We start from the raw sequence: 18864 nt of genomic DNA, 5'->3' as shown, positions 1-18864 counted from the left end.
TGGCTAGCGCAGGTGGCTTACGCCTATAATCCTAGCTACTTGGGAGGCTGAGATCTGAGGATCATGGTTCAAAGCCAGCTCAGGCAGGACAGTCTGTGAGACCCTTATCCCCAATGAGCCAGCAAAGAGATGGAATGGTAGTGCGACTCAAGTGATAGAGCATCAGCCTTGAGTGAGAAAGCTAAGGGACAGCACCCAGGCGGTGAATTCAAGCCAAGAACTGGCACACACATGAAAAGGGTTCCCCTTACCCCAAAAAAATATCCCTTTAACTTTCCCTAGTACAAAAAGGGGGGGGGGAAGAAGTTATTCTTCTCCGCTTGGAATATTTTCTTTGTTATTTCTCTGTGCTTTTGAGATGTATATAACCTTCCTTTGCCAGGGACTCATGAGTATAAGCCCAGCTAAGTCAGGATGCTGAGATCAGGATGGTAAGTGTGTGGCCGGCCTAGGAGGGAAAGTCAGTAAGACTCTATCTCTGAAATAGCCAGCACAAAGTTGGGATGGAGGCACAAATCAAGTGGTAGAGCACTAGACGAACAAGCAAGCTGAGCAAGCCAGACTTTTGAGTTCTTGGTGGGACTAAAGGTCCTTTCTTATCAGTCCTGAGCAGAGGAAGGTGACCATCCGGGGTGTGCCTTCTCCTTTCGGTGAGGACTTGGTCTAGGCCCTGGCCTTCAATTGTCATCGAGGTAAGTTTAAGTTTTCCTTTGGGTAAAAGCAATTATCTACCAAGGCTGGCAGATTCAGGATGAGCCAACAAGACACACAGTGCTGCTAGGCCTCTTGCTTGAGGCTGGCCACCATTTATCTTGAGACAGGTTATGTAATTGCTTCCTCAATTGCTTCTGGAATGCAATGTTTGTGACACATGGCGAAACACTTAACTGATAAGGAAACAAAAAGTTTTTCTTCTCCCTTCCCTAGATGGGTAGATTTTGTCTGTGACACCCCCACCCCACAGTGGGAACAGAGAGCAATCACCAAGGGTGGTCACTTACTGTGGGTGGAGGAGAGCCTCTTCCAATGAGTGGAACGTTCTCGTAGCGTGGGTTCCCACCAAAGAGCATGGCTTGGTTCCTGCAGGAAGGGAAGCAGTCAGGAGGGGGCAGGCAGTGTGTGTGTGTGTGTGTATGCACAGATTTCCACAGGGGGGTCTCATGGGTCTCATATGTAGGCATAGTGAGTGAAAATAGGTAAAGCACTGGCTACTTAGAGGCTGGCTTCTGAGTCCAGGTTCAAAGCCAGTCCTGGACAGACACATCAAGAAACCCTTATCTCCAAATAACCAGCAAAAATCCCAAAGCGAAGAAATGGCTCAAGTGGTAGAGCATCAACCTTGAGTAAAAAAAGCGAAGTGAGAGCATGAGGCTCTGAATTCAAGTCCCAGTACCAGCACCAATAAACAAACAAATAAACACAAATGAAATAGGGGAAAAGTGGACAAGAAAATAGAGAGAAGGTTGGGCTCTGGTGGCTCACACCTGTAATACTAACTATCCTGGAGGCTGAGGTCTGAGGATCAGGATTCAAAGATTTGCTAGGCAGGAAAGTCCAAGAGACTTATCTCTAGTGAACCACCAGAAAACCACAGGTGGTACTTTGGCTCAAAGTGGTACAGGGCTAGAGTTGAGCAAAAAAGCTCAAGGACAATGCCTCGTCCTGATTTAAGGTCTCTCCCTCCCCCCCCCCAAATAAATGATAAAGCCAATGAAAACTGGGCAAGAACACAAAGGGGAGCTGCTGGTGGTGATGGCTTGAATAAATGCAGCTTCTCAAACCTGGGGAACCCCCCTCCAGCATGTCACATAGGCTAACGCTGGACACATGTATGAGGGGGATGTTAGTGCTCCCAGTAGCCATGGCTGGGCTGGAGTCGAGGTGTCGGGACCCAGATCCCTTCCAGAGCTGGCAGCCTTGATGTGGGGCATGTGGGTACGCACATATACTCGGAGACCGGGGCGTTGGAGATGGTCTGGGCGGGCGGCTGCAGGCTGCTCTGACTGCCCAGGCCACTGCTGTAGCTGCAGAAGCTGTGTAGCTGTCCTCTGGGGGGATTGTAGGCTGCGATGCGCCGGGCTTGGGGGTTGAAGGGGTCATCTTCATCGATGTCATCGTAGTCTCTGTCCCTAAAATGACACGAAACGTTTGGCTGGTTGTGAAGGGCGGGGGAGGCTGGTGGATGCTGCATCCTGTCCTGCTTCCTGAACTTTCTTCCCAGGGTGCTTGTTCACGCTGGCCCCAGGTGTGGAGTCCAGAGTCCTCCAAAGCATATTCTAGCTGGCCAGGTATCAGGGGTGAGATCTGGGGATTGTAGTTCAAAGCCAGCCCTGGCAGGAAGGTCCACAAGACTCTTATCTCCAGTTAACCACGGAGAAGCTGGGAGTGCAAGTGTGGTTCAAGTGTGGCCTTGAACGAAAACCAACTCAAATGAGAAAAGCAAAGAGACAATACCTAGACCCTCAGTTTAAGTCCAATTATGGCACCTAAGTAAATAACTAACTAACTAACTAAATAAATAGATAGATAAAGAAATCTACAGCCTTGGCCTCATGTTCTACCCTGCTCCCAGCTCCACCTCCACCTCTTCCAGGCGGCTGTGTAGACACATGTGCACGTGTGTATGTGTGTGTGCAATCTCTCCCCTGTGAGACGTTCGCCTCTCTTTGTATTTCCTGGGGAAGCCCCCTCCCTACCTCTCCTCAGTGCCAAGTCTAGCCAAGAGAAGAGCAGACAAGCACCATGCCAGCTGGGGGCATGTTGCTATCCTTGGCCCTGCTGCCACCCTGGGTTCCCCACACATCTTTTCTATGTGGACTCTCATGGAAACATCTCTGCTGTGGCTGACCCCTGGGCCCTGGCTGCCCCTCCTACCGGGCGGTGAAGTGCTTCCAGGCCCGAGGCCCCGCACAGATAAGGATGGAGAAGGCCAGGGCTGCCAGCATGGAGAAGAGGCCGAGGAAGAGCAGGCCCTCGATGCCGTCATAGCAGACCCCGGTCAGGGCATCCAGGTAGTCCTGCAGGAGGGGCAAGTGGAGAGAGAAGGGGTGGGGGTCAGCGCCTGGGGTCTGAGCTCTCCTCTGAAGTCCCTCTCCTCCAGGTCTGGACCTGGAATCTCCTGCCTGCTTCCCAACTCAAAGCTCCTTTTGCTGCCATTGATGGTCCTTGCTCTGGAGCCCCAAAACCACAGGGCACCTTATAACCACTCAGGCTACAAATGTTTGCGGAGCACCTACTGTGTGCAGGGTGCTGGAAGGCTGGCTCTGAGGAAGACAGTGAAGTTTCAGGGTGGGGGTAGGGAGTCTGACTCCCGTGGCACAACCTGAGCCCTGGATGGTAAGGAGAAACCAGTCCTTCCTGGAGAGGCAAAGGCTACACTGTGCATGTTCAAAAATGAGGAACAGCTAGCCATCAGTGGCTCACATCTGTAACCCTGGCTACTCAAGAGGCTGAGATCTGAGGATCCTGGTTTGAAGCCAGCTTGGACAGGAATGTCTGTGAGACTCTTGTCTCCAATAGACTGCTCAGAAAAAGCTGGAAGTGGTGCTGTGACTCAAAGGGTAGAGCGCTAGCCTTGAACACAAAGAGGCTCAGGGACAGCTCTGATTCCAGTTCTGGAATCTTCAGTGAACTAAATCTTCATAGCTATAGCTACACACACACACACACTTATAGTATCCAACCACACTAAACACATTTATAATTTCTTTATCTATAAAACTTCCTAGGAAGCCGGGTGCGGTGGCTCACGCCTGTAATCCTAGCTACTGAGGAAGCTGAGATCTGAGGATCGCAGTTCAAAGCCAGACCAGGCACTAAAGAACATGAGACTCTTTTTTTGGTCTTTTTTCTTTTTGTGGTACCAAGGAACCGAACCCGGGTCTTCATGCATGCTAGGCAAGCACTCTACCACTAGGCCAAACTCCCAGCCCCTCTTTTTCTTTTTTTATACTGGGGATTGAACCCAGGATGTTGTACTTGCTAGGCAAGTACTTTGCCACTGAGCTACATCCCTGACCTTCCTTCCTTCCTTCCTTCCTTCCTTCCTTCCTTCCTTCCTTCCTTCCTTCCTTTCTTCCTTCCTTTTTCTTTTCAAGAACATGAGACTCTTATCTCCAATTAATCACTACAAAACAGGAAGTGGGTCTGTGGCTCAGGGGTAGGGTGGTAGCCTTGGGCAGAAGAGCTCAAGGACTGTACACCTAGGTGTAGAGTTCAAATCCCATGATCCACAAAAAAAAAAAAGAAAGAAAAAGAAAAAGAAAAAAGAAAGAAAGAAAAACAAAACAAAATGAACAATGAAAAAAAAACTTCCCATGAAATAATGATTTCACCATTTAACTGTGAGGATCAAAGAACAGTGGATGTAAGTTACACCACGCAGCACTGAGCACTTAGGAATTGTGGTCAGGGTCATTATCCTGACTATTAGCCCTAAATCCATACGGGAGGTAGAAGATGTTGAGATCGCTGTTTGGCAGGCACTGCCCATACACTTGCCGTGTGCTCCCTGCAGACTCTCCTACGTCTACTCATAGTCCTCTAGCTTCTGTCTCTGGGGTGCTGGGATTACAGACATGAACTACCTCCCTCAGCTTATTGCAGCTATTTGATACCCTACAAAGATGACCTTGGCAATGAGGTTGGAATACTGATTTGGAGCCCAGGACAACAGAGAAATGGCCCAGAGCAGCCCCTTACCCACAACGAGTCCCTCTTTCAACCACTGGAGAGAATCAAGGAGCCAAGCCATCTCCTCCCAATATCTACTGTCCAACTTCAACCCCATTCTTGGACAAGAAAGGAACCCAGAGAGTTCCTCTCCTGTCTCTGCTGCCTCGCCTGGGGAGCAGCGGGCCCCATGTTCTCCACAGTCCCCCTGCCCCAGCACCTTGTGCAGGCCTCGGCAGTCCAGCATGGCCATGAGCTGGTGAAGGCTGGTCTCGGATGAGTTCAGGAGGAGCTGGACTCCGAGGAGATCCTTCTGAAGCGGGATGAGGGAGAGAAGTAAGAGAGTGTGCCCGGGGGGAGGGGGGGAGGGAGGGGAACCTGTGGGAGTCCATCTGGGCTCACAGAGGGGGGCGTCTTACCTCTGCTGTGGGGAAGAGGGGCACGGCAAACTGCAGTAGCCCTGTGATCTGGATCTGCATGGCGGTCAGCGAGCGCTGGAAGATGGTCAATGTCTGGGGAGACCACAGCACTGTGAGGCTCCATTTCCCCGGAGCAGCCACCAGTATGCAGGAGGGGGGAGGCTGTCCTCCTCAGCTCCCTCCCCCACTGAACACGATGGAGGGGGCAGGCTGAACCTTCTAGAAGGGGCTGCTCACTCTGAATGCAGGGGCCGGGGAAGTAAGTCAGATCAGGTTAATTCTAGAACATGGGAGAACCTTGACCTAAGAGGGAGGGGCTGGCTGCTCGCCATCCACTCTGGCCATCTGGTCCACGTGAATACTACAGTTATGATTATGGGCCATCCAGCCTATAGAGTCCGCCCATCCTCTACCTTCTAGAGTGCTACACGGCTGTTTTAGAACATTTGTTTGTATTTATTTTTGTGGGTATACTGGTCCTGGGGCTTAAAGTCAGGGCCTGGGGATAGTGCCCAAGCCCTATCCTTGAGCTTTTTTGCTCAAGGATGGTGCTCTACCACTTAAGTCTCAGCTCTACTTCCAGCTTTTTGCAGGTTCATTGGAGATACAAGTCTCATAGACTCTTCTGTTAGGGCTGGCTTCAAATCAGGATCCTTTGTCCTCAGCTTCCTGGAGTAGCTAGGATTATAGATGTGAGCCACTGGCACTGGGCTACCTGGTCCTTTACAGTGTGTGCGACTTTTCTCTCTTTTTTTGGCACTGCCAAACCTTGGGCCCCACCCCCCTACCCCTCCCACCAGAGGTGTCAGTCACCAAACACATGAGAAACACTGACCAAGCACACAGCACCCTTCAGAAAAGCAGCTAAGTGAGAACTACGGTGAAGCAGGACCCCATCATCTACCTTTCTGGTCAGTGGTGAGATTTGGGGGTGAGAGGGGCCGGGGCAGGATGAGGGCACGTCCGGGCTTCCATACCTGCTGGAAGGGACTGCTGACGCTCTGACCACAGTGCAGGTAGTAGCGGGTCACTTCTACAAAGCAATGGCATGGGTGTCACAGAGGACGATACCCTCTGCCTTCCTCAGTTCTCCATGCGGGCCCGTGGCCCCTTCCCAAGAAGCCAAGGGGGGGTGGGTTCTAGGACACAGCTTGGAGGTTCTGCTGGGCCTGGAGTCTGGGGCAGGAAGCACGAGGGTGACCCCAGGGCTGGCTCAGATTGGCCAGCCATGCAGGCCTGGCCTGGGCATGGAGGGCAGCTGTCATGGTTACCTGTGCTGATCTGGTCCTGTGTGGTGTTCAGAATGAAGGCATCGGGAGCCACGCAGAAATCACTGGTGCTCTGAGTCAGAGACAAGAAGCAGGTCAGACAAGAGGGACTCAACCTCCTGGGTTCTAACTGTGGCCCTGCACTTTCCTGCTATCCCCTTGGACACATTACTTATTGTTTCTGTGGTCCAGTCTGTCTTGTGGACTTACACTTTATGTGCTAGTACTGGGGCTTGAACACAGGAACTCATGCTTTCACTTGTTTTTCTTGTTTATGGCTGGCACTCTTCCACCAGAGTTATGCCTCCAGTCTGGCTTTTTGCTAGCTGATTAGAGATGGAGTCTTAGGGATTATCTGGGCTGGCTTCAAACTTGGGTCTTCCAGAGGTCTCTGTCTGATGAGTAGCTAGGATTACAAGTATGAGTCACTAGGGCCTTGATCATAATAGCATATTTAGGAACAATGTTCTGGGAGGTGACCTTGTGAGGGAGTATGTTGACTGCTGTTCTGATTTTTTTAAATGCCTCCTCTGGGACACTGTTCAAGGGCTGCAGCACCCGAGTTCAGGGGCAACTGCAGGGCTGTGTGGGGTTGTGTGGGCCAGTGTGGGGCTCTCTGCAGCCCAGGTTCATGGGCTGTTTTGTTCATTTTCTTCTTGCTGCTCCATCTATGGCTCTGACATGCCTCCTATGGAGTGAGGCCACAGGTGACTCCATCTTGGGAGTATTGGGGGATGGGAAATGCATGGGGCTGAGTCACTGGGGGACTGGGAGCCCAGCCTGGCTGGGTGAACACTCAGGTCTGTGCAGCTGTGTGCAGCAGGCCCAGGTCCTGGGAGGAGTGGCAGCAAGGATACTTTCCTGAGCCAGGCCCTCTGGATTCGGTGTGGGGTGCAGGGGGCTGGGGGACGGGGGGCAGGCAGGGAAGAGGCTTCCAGAGCAGCCCTTAGCCTGTCCTGAGGGACCTCCATCTCCAGGAAGGGGGCATGGAAGGAGCTGTACCATGGCACCTAGTCCTGAAAAGTGTGTGTGTGTGTGTGTGTGTGTGTGTGTGTGTGTAGCACCAGGGCCTCTGAATGCACCCTTCCCCCCCATTCCCTTCTTCCTCCCTGCTGTCTGTCTCTCCCTTTCCCCTGCCCCCCCCTCCCGTCTCTTTCTCAGTCATAAACATGAGCTCAGGACTCTGGGAACCATGCTTTACATACAAATCGCAACATACATAATAAATCAGCTGTTTTATCATTACCAGTTGGAGCTGTGACACTGTCCTGTCTGACACTGTCTGGCCTGCCAGAATGGCGGGGGGGGGGGCAGCCATAGTCCCGGGTGGGGGAAGTGGGAAGGCCTTCGGGGAACACATAGAGGGGGTAGGTCAAGCAGTCTGGAATCTGATAAAAGAGAGAGCTGGGTGCTTCTAATCCTAGCTACTCAGGAAGTTGAGGTCTGAGGTTATTGGTTCAAAACCGGCCTGGGCAGGAAAGTCTGTGAGATGTTTATTACTAACTAGCAAAAAGTCAAAAGTGGCACTGTGGATCAAGTGGTAGTGCACTAGCCTTGAGCAAAAAAGTTCAGAGGCAGCACCCAGGCCCTGAATTCAAGCCCCAGGATTGGCATATGAGGGGGGGCAGGCCTTTCCCCCTCTTTTTTTATATACTAGTAATACATGTGTGTGAATGTGTGTGACGTTCTGATACAGGCACCTAGTGAAGAGTCAATCCACAGATGAAGACAGGCCTGCACATGTGCACATGTGTGGTGTGTGTATGCACATAAATCCTAGTCAGGTGACTGACACAGAGGGAGGAAGGAAGACTGAGGTAGGGGTGCCTAGTATAACGGGTGGGTGGGTTGGTGGGGGGGGGAAAGCTGCCTAGAATCCAGACTGACTGACGTGCAAGCATTTCCTGAGAGCAGAGGTGAGCGCTTGAAGCATGGGCCTCCCTGGTGACCCCAACTTGTGAGAATCAATGATGTAGGAAGCCAAGATGGCTATGGAGTACATAACTCTCACCACATTCCCCTTTCAACAGCCCTGTGAGGCATCGACTATTGGTCTTCCATTTTTCACACTTGAGGAAACTGAGGCACAGAGACTTCGGTAGCATCCCTGAGGCTCTACTGCTTGACAGAGGTGAGAGTGGATGTGGACACTCTAGACTTCCAGGAGGGTGGGGGGCGGGCAACTGGGGCCATAGGCTTGGCTTCCAGCTCTTGTGGGGCCTCCAGAGGCCCTTCCTGGGGGGACAGGCGGGGGAAGGGGCAGTCTGGCCCTATTGATCTCAAAACAGGCCTTGGAGAACAGGGTGGCAGCTGAAGCCACACAAAGCTCTGTACAATGACCCCTTGACAGGCTACCACCCCTCCCCCTCACTCCCCCTGGCCCCCTCTTCCTATTAGAATGCAACAGCACCCCAGCCCTATCAAAGGCCCATTCAGCAGGGCCTCACACCCCCTTCTCCCGCACAAGGGCCTAACTAAAGGAATTAGGAAAATGGCACTGCTCCCAGCTCCTGGCATTCCAGGGCACCAGGCTGCGGAGGGACTCGCCTGTGGTTTCCCTGGCTGGGAAGCCTGGTGGAAGACAAGCCCCCTGCCCAGAGTGGGTGGACCACAAGAGGCAGCAGATGGCCACAAGCTGGAAGCTCCCCCTGCTTCCAGAAGACAGAGGCTACCGCTACCCAGAAGCAGGATGCGCCCCACAAGCCTCACCACAGGAAGTCCTTTGTGCTGGGTCTAGTCCTAGGAGAGGCCACCGGCAGGCCAGCGGTGCTGGTCACCCTCCCGCTCCTGTTTATAGCTCTCCCAGCTCTGGGGGCCCTCAGGACACTGTGAACATGACTGGGGTGCTGGTATTCTGCCCCTTCGGGTGCCAGTTCCCCTGGCAAGACATGGGCTGGGGGATGGGAGAGAGCCACCTCTTTTTCCTTCTGGACAAGCCTCTGCCCAAAGTGGCAGAGCCAAGCAGTACCAAGGGCCATTCATTCCATGGGCACTGTAGAGGCAAAATGCCAAAGGCCAGAGCTCCTGGTCAGTCCTGGGGCACTGGGGAGGCATGAGTTTGGGAAGGGGTTTCTAGCATGACTTCCCCTCCCCCACATTCTTTCAGCTTTAACTGGCAGAATAGATGCAGACTGAGGGTTTGGTTTGTGGTCCTCAAATAAGTGGGTTTCTTGAAATCTACTGACAAAATGTGTTCTTCATTAGCACGTGTGTACCAGTGTATGCACACACATGTACAGAGAGCATGCACCTCCCTCTTGCCACAACCACCATGCCACAATGATCTGCTTTCCAGTTTGTCTTCTACCAGCTGTGCCTCTGTGTGTGTGTGTGTGTGTGTGTGTGTGTGTGTGTGTGTGTGTACACATGTCAATCATTGAGGCTTGAACTCGGGGCCTTATGCTCTGCCTTGGCTTTTCCACTCAAGGCTGGAGCCACACCACTTGAGCCACACCTTTATTTCTGGCACATTTTTGCTGGTTAATTGGCGCTAGGAGTTTCTGCCTGGGGTGGCTTTGAACTGTGATCCACATATCTCAGCCTCCTGAGTAGCTAGGATATTTGGGCATGAGCCTCAGGTGCCTGGCACCTCTGGGCTTCTTTACACAGTGGAAGTATCACGTCATATTTTGTACCCCAGCACCTGGCCCTGCTGAATGGACACTCACTGACAGACTCCTGCATGTGATCTCCAGTGTTGTGTCTACTAAAGACCAAACACGGCTCTACTTTTCTTTCTTTCTTTTTGTTTTTGCCAGTCCTGGGCTTGAGCTCAGGGCCTGAGCACTGTCCTTGGACTTTCTCAAGGTTAGAGCTCTACCATTTGAGCCTCAGCATCACTTCTGGCTTTTTTCTATGTATGTGGTACTGAGGAATTGAACCCGGGTCTTTGTGCATGCTAGGCAAGCACTTTAACCACTAGGCCACACTCCCAGCCTGTTTTCATTATTTTTTTCAAATAGGATCTTGTGTCTGGCACTGGTGGCTCACACCTGTCATCCTAGCTACTCAGGGGGCTGGGATCTGAGGATCATGGTTCAAAGCCAGCCCAGGTAGGAAAGATAGATTCCTATCTCCAATTAACCACCAGAAAACCAGAAGTATATCTGTGGCTCAAAGTGTTACAGTGTTTGATAACCTTGAGCAAAAGAGCTCAGGGGCAGCACCCAGGCCCTGAGTTCATTGTTGAGTGTCGGCTGGACTTCGATTCTCCTATTTAGGTGAGAAGCATGTACTATTATGCCCAGCTTTCATTGGTTAGAATGAAGACTGGTGAACTTTGGGCTGGGGCTGCCTTGAACCATGACCCTCTTGAAAAGCTAGGTTAATAGGTGTGAGCCACTGTGGTCCGTGCTCCTACTTTTTTTTCATAAGATTTGAGACACCACATGCAGAAACATGTGGGTTTTAGAGTGCAATGCAATAGAAGGCAAGATAAACGCCACTTTTTACAATCTTAGTGCTGGGAGCTACATAGTACAGGGATCCGTTTCAGCATCTGGGGACCCCTCTAAATGCAGCCTTTGGGCCTGCCCCAGTGCCACCCCAGTTAGTTGTTCACATCCACACATGTCCATACACATTGTGTCTTATCTTGGCTCTGCCCCAATGGCAGCTCCTTCCTTGTCCTTGGGCCTGATCTTAGTCTGCAAGGTAGAGAGCCTGTCCAAGATGATCTGAGCCTTTCCACGTCTGAGACTCCAGGGCAGGGGCTGGAGTTCACCCCACTCAAGAGCACCAGATGGTTCCTGCCCCCACTCACCACAGCAGCAGCAGTGTCAGCAGCCAACGAAGCCCAGCTGAGGAGCAGTGTCAGCACCCCGCAGCACAGCGTCCTAGGAGAGAGGGGTCCCCACACATAGACTTCTGTGATGGCAGCCACCCCACCCACTTCCTGAACCTTCCCCCCGACTCCACAGGCACAGTCCTGCTCCTCCCTAAGGACTGAACAGACCCAGCAGAGGGAAGGGCATTGGCCACTGATGGCTGGAGGTGCTGGCCTTGGGGTACACTTGCTTAGCTGCCCTCGTTCGAGCCAGCAAGGGAGGGGACCCATGGAGAAGCTCTACCTGTGGTGTCCCCTTAGCACAGATATGAGCTGGCCGGTGGTTCTCTGAGGCCAGGCTGGACCTTTGCCTCTCTCTGCGTTGGCTCCTTGCCCAGCTCTTTGCCCAAGCCTATGAGGTAGGGCTACTTACGAGGCCAGGAGACACCGGGAACGCTTGGCCAGTCCTAGGCAGGTGACAAGGCAGATGACCAGGTCCAAGATGAAGAGCAGGAGGTAAGAGAGCCATCTGGGTAGAGACAGAGAGACAATCATGGTGGGGTCACTGCAGGAGCTGGCATGGCAGGCCTGCCAGGAACAGCCAGCGCACAGTCCTGGGGGGGGCCGCGGGTCTGGGGACTACACCCCCATATCTGCCTGGACCAAGATGTCTCTCTCCCACGTATATGGTCATCTTTTCTCTCAGTTTCTCTCCATCCTCCCCTCCTGCCTCTATCCATAAGCTGCATAGTTCACTTTCATTAGTGTCTAGTGTGCTTCACTGCTGTACTTTTTCCTCAGATTTTGTGCCCCCTCCACAAATATGCATGTGAACAAACCATATATGAGCTAAAGAGTAATCATCAGAAAAAGAAAAAAAAGGACCGGGAGTTTGGCCTAGTGGTTAAAGTGCTTGCCTAGCATGCATGAAGACCTGGGTTCGATTCCTTGCTACCACATACATAGAAAAAAAGCTGGAAGTGGTGCTGAGGCTCAAGTGGTAGAGCTCTAGCCTTGAGAAAGTCCAAGGACAGTGCTCAGGCCCTGAGCTCAAGGCCAGGACTGGCAAAAAAAAAGAAAAAAAAGTAAAAAGTCTTTTTTCCATATCTAGTTCCTTTCAGCATATCTATTATTTATGTATATGTGTATGTATGTATGTATGTATATATGTATGTATGTATGTAGAGGCACTTGACTGGAAAGCTGACGTCCATGGCAGAGGAGCTTGGCTTAGGAATTCCAGAAACTTCCTGGAACTCCAGACCCTCCTTCCTATGAGATAATCAGCAAAATAAAACACCGGGAGGCAGGTACTTTTAAGGGGTAGTGTGGGGTCAAGGGGAAAGAGGTAGACCAATGAAGGGGAGAACGGGGGAAAATGCAGTCGAGAATTCAATGTATATACTGTAATATTAAGAAAAGCGAAGCCAGGTATGTGGCTCACATACTGTGACTCACGCCTATAACCCTAGCTACTCAGGAGGATCAGATCTGAGGATCACAGTTCAAAGCCAGCCCGGGCACTAAAGTCCATCTCCAATTAACCACTAGAAAACTAGAAGTGGTGCTGTGGCTCAAGGGGTAGAGAGGTAGTCTTGAGCTGAAGAGCTCAGGGACAATGCCAGGCCCTATAACCGAACAAAAAAAAAAGGTGATGGAAGGGGTGGGAAGGGAGGGATGGCTTAGAATATTGAAATATTGAAAGGGGTTACATGGATCAAGACACATTGTATTCATAAACTTGCTTTGTTAAATGGTAACTCCTTTGTACAGCTACTTAAAGATAATAATAATAATCATAATCATAATCATAAAAGAGATAGACAGACACAGGCTCCACTCCAAACTCCTAGAGAAGTGTAACTGCTTCCCACACTCTTCAGCTTCAGGAACTATCCTGTGAACTACGCTCCACAGCTGGGATCCCACGTGTATCCTCTGTAGCCACACCATACCCATATGTAAGCGGTTCCTAGAAACAGCAACCCGAGACAGCTGTGTTCTCCCAGGGGACTGAGGGATGGCTGGATTTCCCACCCAGAACTTGGCCCGGGTCTACAGAGCCTCTCCCCTCTGCTCCCCTCCTCAAACCCCACCACATCCGGCCTCTGCAGTTGCTGGCGAGGCAGAGGCATCAACGCCTTAGCCCCAGGACCCACAGCCTCCAAGTCACGGGAATTTCCGCCAAGTACTCAGAAGTGTTACTTCACCAGATGGCTCAGGGTAAGAATCATGAGAAAGCCAGACTCGGGAGAGGCTCCTGGGAGGACCTGTGAGCTAAGGCAGTTAGGGGGAGAAAACGTCATCATTTTTCAGGAGCCACACATAGGGACCCTCCATGGTGAGACACCTTTCTCACAGTCTGAACAAGGGGTGAGGCATTGAAATGGAGGCTAGGGATGGAGATGGGGGCTAAGGAGGCCCCTTAGTCACTCACCGAAGCAGCTGCTGTGCTTTGCTCTCTAGCCTCCTCACATCTGGGGTGTGTGTGTGTGTGTAACGTGGGCTTGAATTCAGTGTCTGGGTACTGTCCTTTAGTTTTTTTGTTCAAGGCTAGCACTCTACCCACTTGAGTCACACTTCTACTTCTAGCTTATTGGTTAATTGGAGATGAGTCTCCAGGACTTTTCATGCCTGGCCTGGCTTTTCAAATCTCAGGCTCCTGAGTAGCTAGCATGAACTAGAGTGAATCATGTTGCCCAACCATAAGCCTTTTTTTTTTTTTTTTTTTTTTGGTCGGTTGTGGGACTTGAACTTTGGGCCTGAGTGCTGTCCCTGAGCTCTTCAGCTTAAGGCTACCGCCCTACTCTTTGAGCCATAGCGCCACTTCCAGTTTTTTGGTGGTTAATTGGAGATGAGAGTCTCATCGACTTTGGTGCCTAGGCTGGCTTTGAACTGGGATCCTCAGATCTCAGTTTCCTAAATTGCTAGGATACAGGCTTAAGCTACCATGCCCAGCTTTTTGTTTTGTTTTGTTTTTGTTTTAACTCAGTACCCGAGGCTTTTACTCATTGGCTAGTGCTCTACCAACTTAGCCATGTCTCCAGCCCCAATATGCCTGTCTGGATATGTGAATCCTGACTTGATGTGCAAATCCAGATTATCTACTGGATGTACTCCTGAGAGAAGAGCCTGGTGAACCCGGACTCCCACTCTGGACCCTCCAGCCCTCCCTCCAAAGGCGCAGCTGAGGCTATGACTGGCCCATGTGTCACAGGGCTCCTCTTCACCCCTGGCTGGGACACAGGAAGTGGCAGGCAGTCCTTAGGGCAGTCAGCTTCTCTCAGTCTCTGGGGAAGAAGGCATTTCTCCCAATAGCATATTTGGTGGGAAGGCAGACTAAGGTCCATGTCATTCTAGAACACCCAGAGTATCATGAAGACACAGTGGAGGAGGGGCAGGGGGATAATCCAGAGAGCAAGGATTTCATCAGGCCCCTTGGGAAGGGTCCCTGACTGAGGTCTCTCCCTGGACCATTTCCTCTGCATATCAGTCACCTCCCAGGGTGAGACTTTATGATACAATAAATCAGAAAGCCAGGGTACATAAGGATGCATAAGGCTCTGACCTTCCTCAATGTCTTGAAAAGGAGCCCAAATATTGTGTGTGTGTGTGTGTGTGTGTGTGTGTCTGTCTGTCTGTCTGTCTGGGAGGAGAGTGGGGGACATTCATTCAAAATGCTGATACTAAGCTGGGTATCAGTAGCTCACACCTGTAATCCCAGATCGGAGGATTGTGGTTTAAAGCCAGCTCAGGCAAGAATGGCTGTGATACTCTTTCCTTTCTTCCTTCCTTCCTTCTTGTTAGTAATCTGTGAGATTGTTATCTCCAACTAAATAGCAAAAAGCTAGAGGTGGTTCAAATGGTAGAAAGCTGGTGAAAAAGCTAAGGGACGGCACCTGGGCTCTGAGTTCAAGGTTCAAGTATTGCCTTACAACACACATGCAAACACACACACACACACACACACACACACACCTGACACTTAAGATACACAGAGGGTGGCAAGCAGTCTGGGATGTCTAACAGATACCCAAATATCAGATGAGGCAGGAATGAGTTTGAGTTTTGTGGGAAGGGTGGCTATTGCTGCTGCCTCCCTGGGGCTCACCTGTAATGTTCCACAAAGCTGGTCTGGTCCGAGATCTCAGTGAGCTTGGAGGTAACCTCCGACCACACTGGCAGCCTTGAGAGCTGCACAATGATATTGCCAGCCATCTGCTGCACAAACTTCAGGGTCTGGATGTAGTCACCCCGCGCAGCAAAGATCTCACTGAGTCTGTCAAGGTGCTGCTCCAGCTCCTTCTTCATTCTTTGAGTGTTTCCAGATACCTACGAAGGGGCAGAGGCTGCGCTTAGCCCAGGGCTGGGAGAAAGATCCTGATTCTGGTGCTGGAGGAAACAGCAGCAGTGGGAGTTATGGATTAAAGGGTTGCAGCACAATGCCCAGCCCAGGAGAGTTGTCTGAGGCCGGTGACTAGAAGAGGGACTTAGGACAGAAGCCCCAACATGCACTGATACACTCTGGATCCAGAATGTTCTTTCCCTCCAAGCCCATATGTTAACCATTTGGTGATATTGGGAGGTGCTGGAGTTTCAAGCAGGGACCTAGTGGAAGGACTTTAGGTCATTGGTTATGTGCCCAAACTTCTTAAAGTTTTATGGTAAAGTCTATAGGAATATTCCAAAACTTAAAAAATCCCTCCCGAAAGACTAAACATTTGCATAAGGGATGTTGCCTGTGGTCCATGTCTGCACTCCTAGCTACTCAGAAGGCTGAGATCTGAGCATCTCGGTTTGAAGTCAGCCTGGGCAGGAAAGTCCACGAGACTCTTCAACCAGCAAAAACTTACAAGTAAAGGTGTGGCTCAAGGGCAAAGCACCAGCCTTGAGCAGAAAAGCTAAAGAGACAGTACCTAGGCCTGAGTTCAAACCCTAGTACTGGCACTAAAAAAAAGGGGGTGGGATGGGAGTTTGGCTTAGTGGTAGAGTGCTTGCCTAGCATGCATGAAGACCTGAGGTTGATTCCTCGGTATCACGTACATAGAAAAAAGCCAGAAGTGGTGCTGAGGCTCAAGTGGTAGAGCTCCAACCTTGAGAAAGTCTAAGGACAGTGCTCAGGCCCTGAGTTCAAGCCCCAGGACTGGCAAAAATATATATATATGGGAGATTAAATCTTCTATTTTTCTTCTTTAAAGAATTTCTTAAATATTTCCATTACAAATTTTCTCTTTTGCCTAAATAAATCATTCAAACTGAAGAGCTCCTATTTACCTCTATTTACATGACAGGCTCTAAAATGCCCTAGAAGAGAAGTGCTTTGTCACAGAGCTTGCAGCAGCTAGAAGCATACCCAACTCAGAGCAAAGGCAGAACAAAAGAACTTGGAAAACACAGACTGTCTGTCTTCTCAAGAGCCTGGACAGGAAGAAATCAGTGCTTATTCTGAGGCTCATGCCCTGGGGACAACAGTCTGTCCTGACCATAGGTGGATAGACTCCTGGCCTCTGAGCTGAAGAGACCCGGAGGAGCACCTGTAAGTGCAAATGAGAGGACAAGGTCAGAGACTATCTTTGCTAGCTTCTGAACAAGAGGCACAGAGTGGCTTGTATTGCAAAGGCACTACAGGGACCAGGCCTGGGGACAGAGCCCACAGCCTGGGCCTTAGGGCCTGCTAGGCAGCAGCTGGGAGGAAGAGGAATTGTGTTGTTTTGAAACTGTGACGCTAAACCCAGAAGCACCAGGGCTGAGAGTGAGGCAGCTCCTTCTAATCCTTCTCTGGTGGCCTTGGCTCCCAGAGGCCTGAAAGATAAAAATGATGGAGGGAAGGGCAGGGCCTTGGGGGAAGGGGAGGGTGTCTAGGAGACAATGTGAGTGAGGGGGGCTCAGACACTACAGGAATTTCACATCAACCTTGTAGCTTCTCAGGTCTATCCTATACTGGGACTTCCCAGTTCTAGAAAACAGTAGTTTTGTCTGAATTTTTTTTTTCTAATTTTGTGCTGGCCCTGAGTTCTTCCCCTTAGCTCTTCTGTTTAAGGCTAGTGCTCTGCCACTTGAGCCACAGTGACACTTCCAGCTTTTCGTAGTTAACTGGTGATAAGATTCTCATAAACCGCAGGTTGCCAGGTTGCCATGGCTCTCGCTGTAATCCTAGCTACTCAGGAGGCTGAGATCTGAGGATCAAGGTTCAAAGCCAGCCAGGGCACAAAAGGACCTGAGACTCTTATCTCCAATTAACCTCTAGAAAATGGGAAGTGAGGTTTGGCTCAAGGGTAGAGTGGTAGCCTTGAGCTGAAGAGCTCAGGGACAATGTCCAGGCTGAGTTCAAGCCCTATGACCGCCCCACTCCAAAAAAAAAAAAAAAAGATTCTCATAAACTTTCTTGCCTGGGCTAAATTCGAACTGTGATCCTTCAGATCTCAGTCTCCTGAGTAGCTAGGATTTTGTAAGAGGAAGCCAGCAGTGGCACTGGGTTCTGATGGTTCTTTGTTTCATTGGGTTTCCTCAATGTCAATGGTTTCTTCCATTTTCTGGTGTGTGCCTGGTTCTCAGGAGCTAGATGAGGGACTAGGAGACACCAAAGCAGGCAGACTCACTCCATACTCTACACTTTCCACAGGGATAAAAACCCCAAACCATGTCAGAGTTCATTAATTAACTAAGCATTACCCTCATAAGCTTTCTTGGTTAATTAATTTTTGTTTTCAATACTCGGGCTTTTAGCACACGCTAGACAAGCTCTTCACCACTGATTCATGCTTCCAGATCTTCTGTTTTATTTTGTATTTGAGGTAAAGGTGATTATGAACTAGTGATCCTCCTGCCTCCACCTTCAAAGTAGCTAGGATTACAGGAATGTGCTTACTGGTTAAATTAATAGGATAAGTGTACAAGGACTTCATACTACGAAGACAAATAACACTATTGTAAAATAATAACATTCTGAACAAACAAGATACTGTGTGTTACTTTTATCTACCAACATCAAATTTTAGGACAAAGGGCTGCAAAAAGTTCTATGTAAACTCCCCCACCCCAACCCCAGACACTACTTTTTTCTCCAGTAGCTCTAAAATGTTAACTACACACACACACACACAAACTGTGTGGCTCAGTCATAGAGCTCCATTTTTTTTTTTTTGCCAGTTCTGGGTTTGAGCTCAGGGCCTGATCACTGACCTTGTGGCTCTATCATTTGAGCCATAGCTTTTTCTGTGTGTGTGGCACTGAGGAATTGAGCCCGGGTCAATTAAAAATTAAAAATATATAATGTCACAATAATGACCTACCACTTATGGCTTTCCCCTCCTCATGCCAACCCAGGCACCAGGTGTGCAGAAGAACATAGTACCCACCCCTCCAGCCCTAGAAAGTGCAGGCTCTCTCCAATGGGAAGACCAACTCCTTGAAAATAGGTAGGTCCATTTCCTAGAAGGCAGCGCTAGACAGAGGCCAGCAAGAAGGTAGTGTGGAAGTCACCATCTCCCTCGTGGGGTCCCTGGGCCTGCGGCTCCTGGCAGATGCACTACCCAGAAGTATAGAATGGGTATCTCAGGGCGAGTTCTGCCACCAGAGCTCAGCTAGCTCTGGTCCTGCTGGGAACCAAACTGCCTTTCATCCAATGCCACTTCCTGCTTCACTTTCTCCACCTGCGGGCAGCCCACTTGTCCAAAGACAGAGCCATACTGGACCCTAGAATGAGGCAAAAACCCAGGCTGGCAGAGCTCATGGGTTGATG

General features: G+C 50.5%; 1 protein-coding gene across 1 annotated transcript in view; it reads right to left on the bottom strand.

Annotated features, from left to right (window-relative positions):
• Positions 1 to 18864, bottom strand: part of Ttyh2 (tweety family member 2) — a 35633-nt gene that overhangs the window by 2566 nt on the left and 14203 nt on the right. Inside the window, exons 4-13 of the mRNA XM_090350215.1 lie at positions 15235 to 15455; positions 11557 to 11652; positions 11121 to 11193; positions 6362 to 6431; positions 6068 to 6123; positions 5091 to 5183; positions 4892 to 4984; positions 2875 to 3017; positions 1944 to 2129; positions 1002 to 1080 (exon numbers count right to left, since the gene is read on the bottom strand). Of these exons, the coding sequence (XP_090206341.1) occupies positions 1002 to 1080; positions 1944 to 2129; positions 2875 to 3017; positions 4892 to 4984; positions 5091 to 5183; positions 6068 to 6123; positions 6362 to 6431; positions 11121 to 11193; positions 11557 to 11652; positions 15235 to 15455 (1110 nt within the window). The remainder of the gene's footprint in view (positions 1 to 1001; positions 1081 to 1943; positions 2130 to 2874; positions 3018 to 4891; positions 4985 to 5090; positions 5184 to 6067; positions 6124 to 6361; positions 6432 to 11120; positions 11194 to 11556; positions 11653 to 15234; positions 15456 to 18864) is intronic.

This window comes from Megascapheus bottae, chromosome 17 (assembly GCF_031878675.1).
Source record: "Megascapheus bottae isolate mThoBot1 chromosome 17, mThoBot2.hap1, whole genome shotgun sequence".
NCBI classification, from domain to species: Eukaryota; Metazoa; Chordata; class Mammalia; order Rodentia; family Geomyidae; genus Megascapheus; species Megascapheus bottae.
This window is presented reverse-complemented; position numbering and strand designations above follow the sequence as displayed.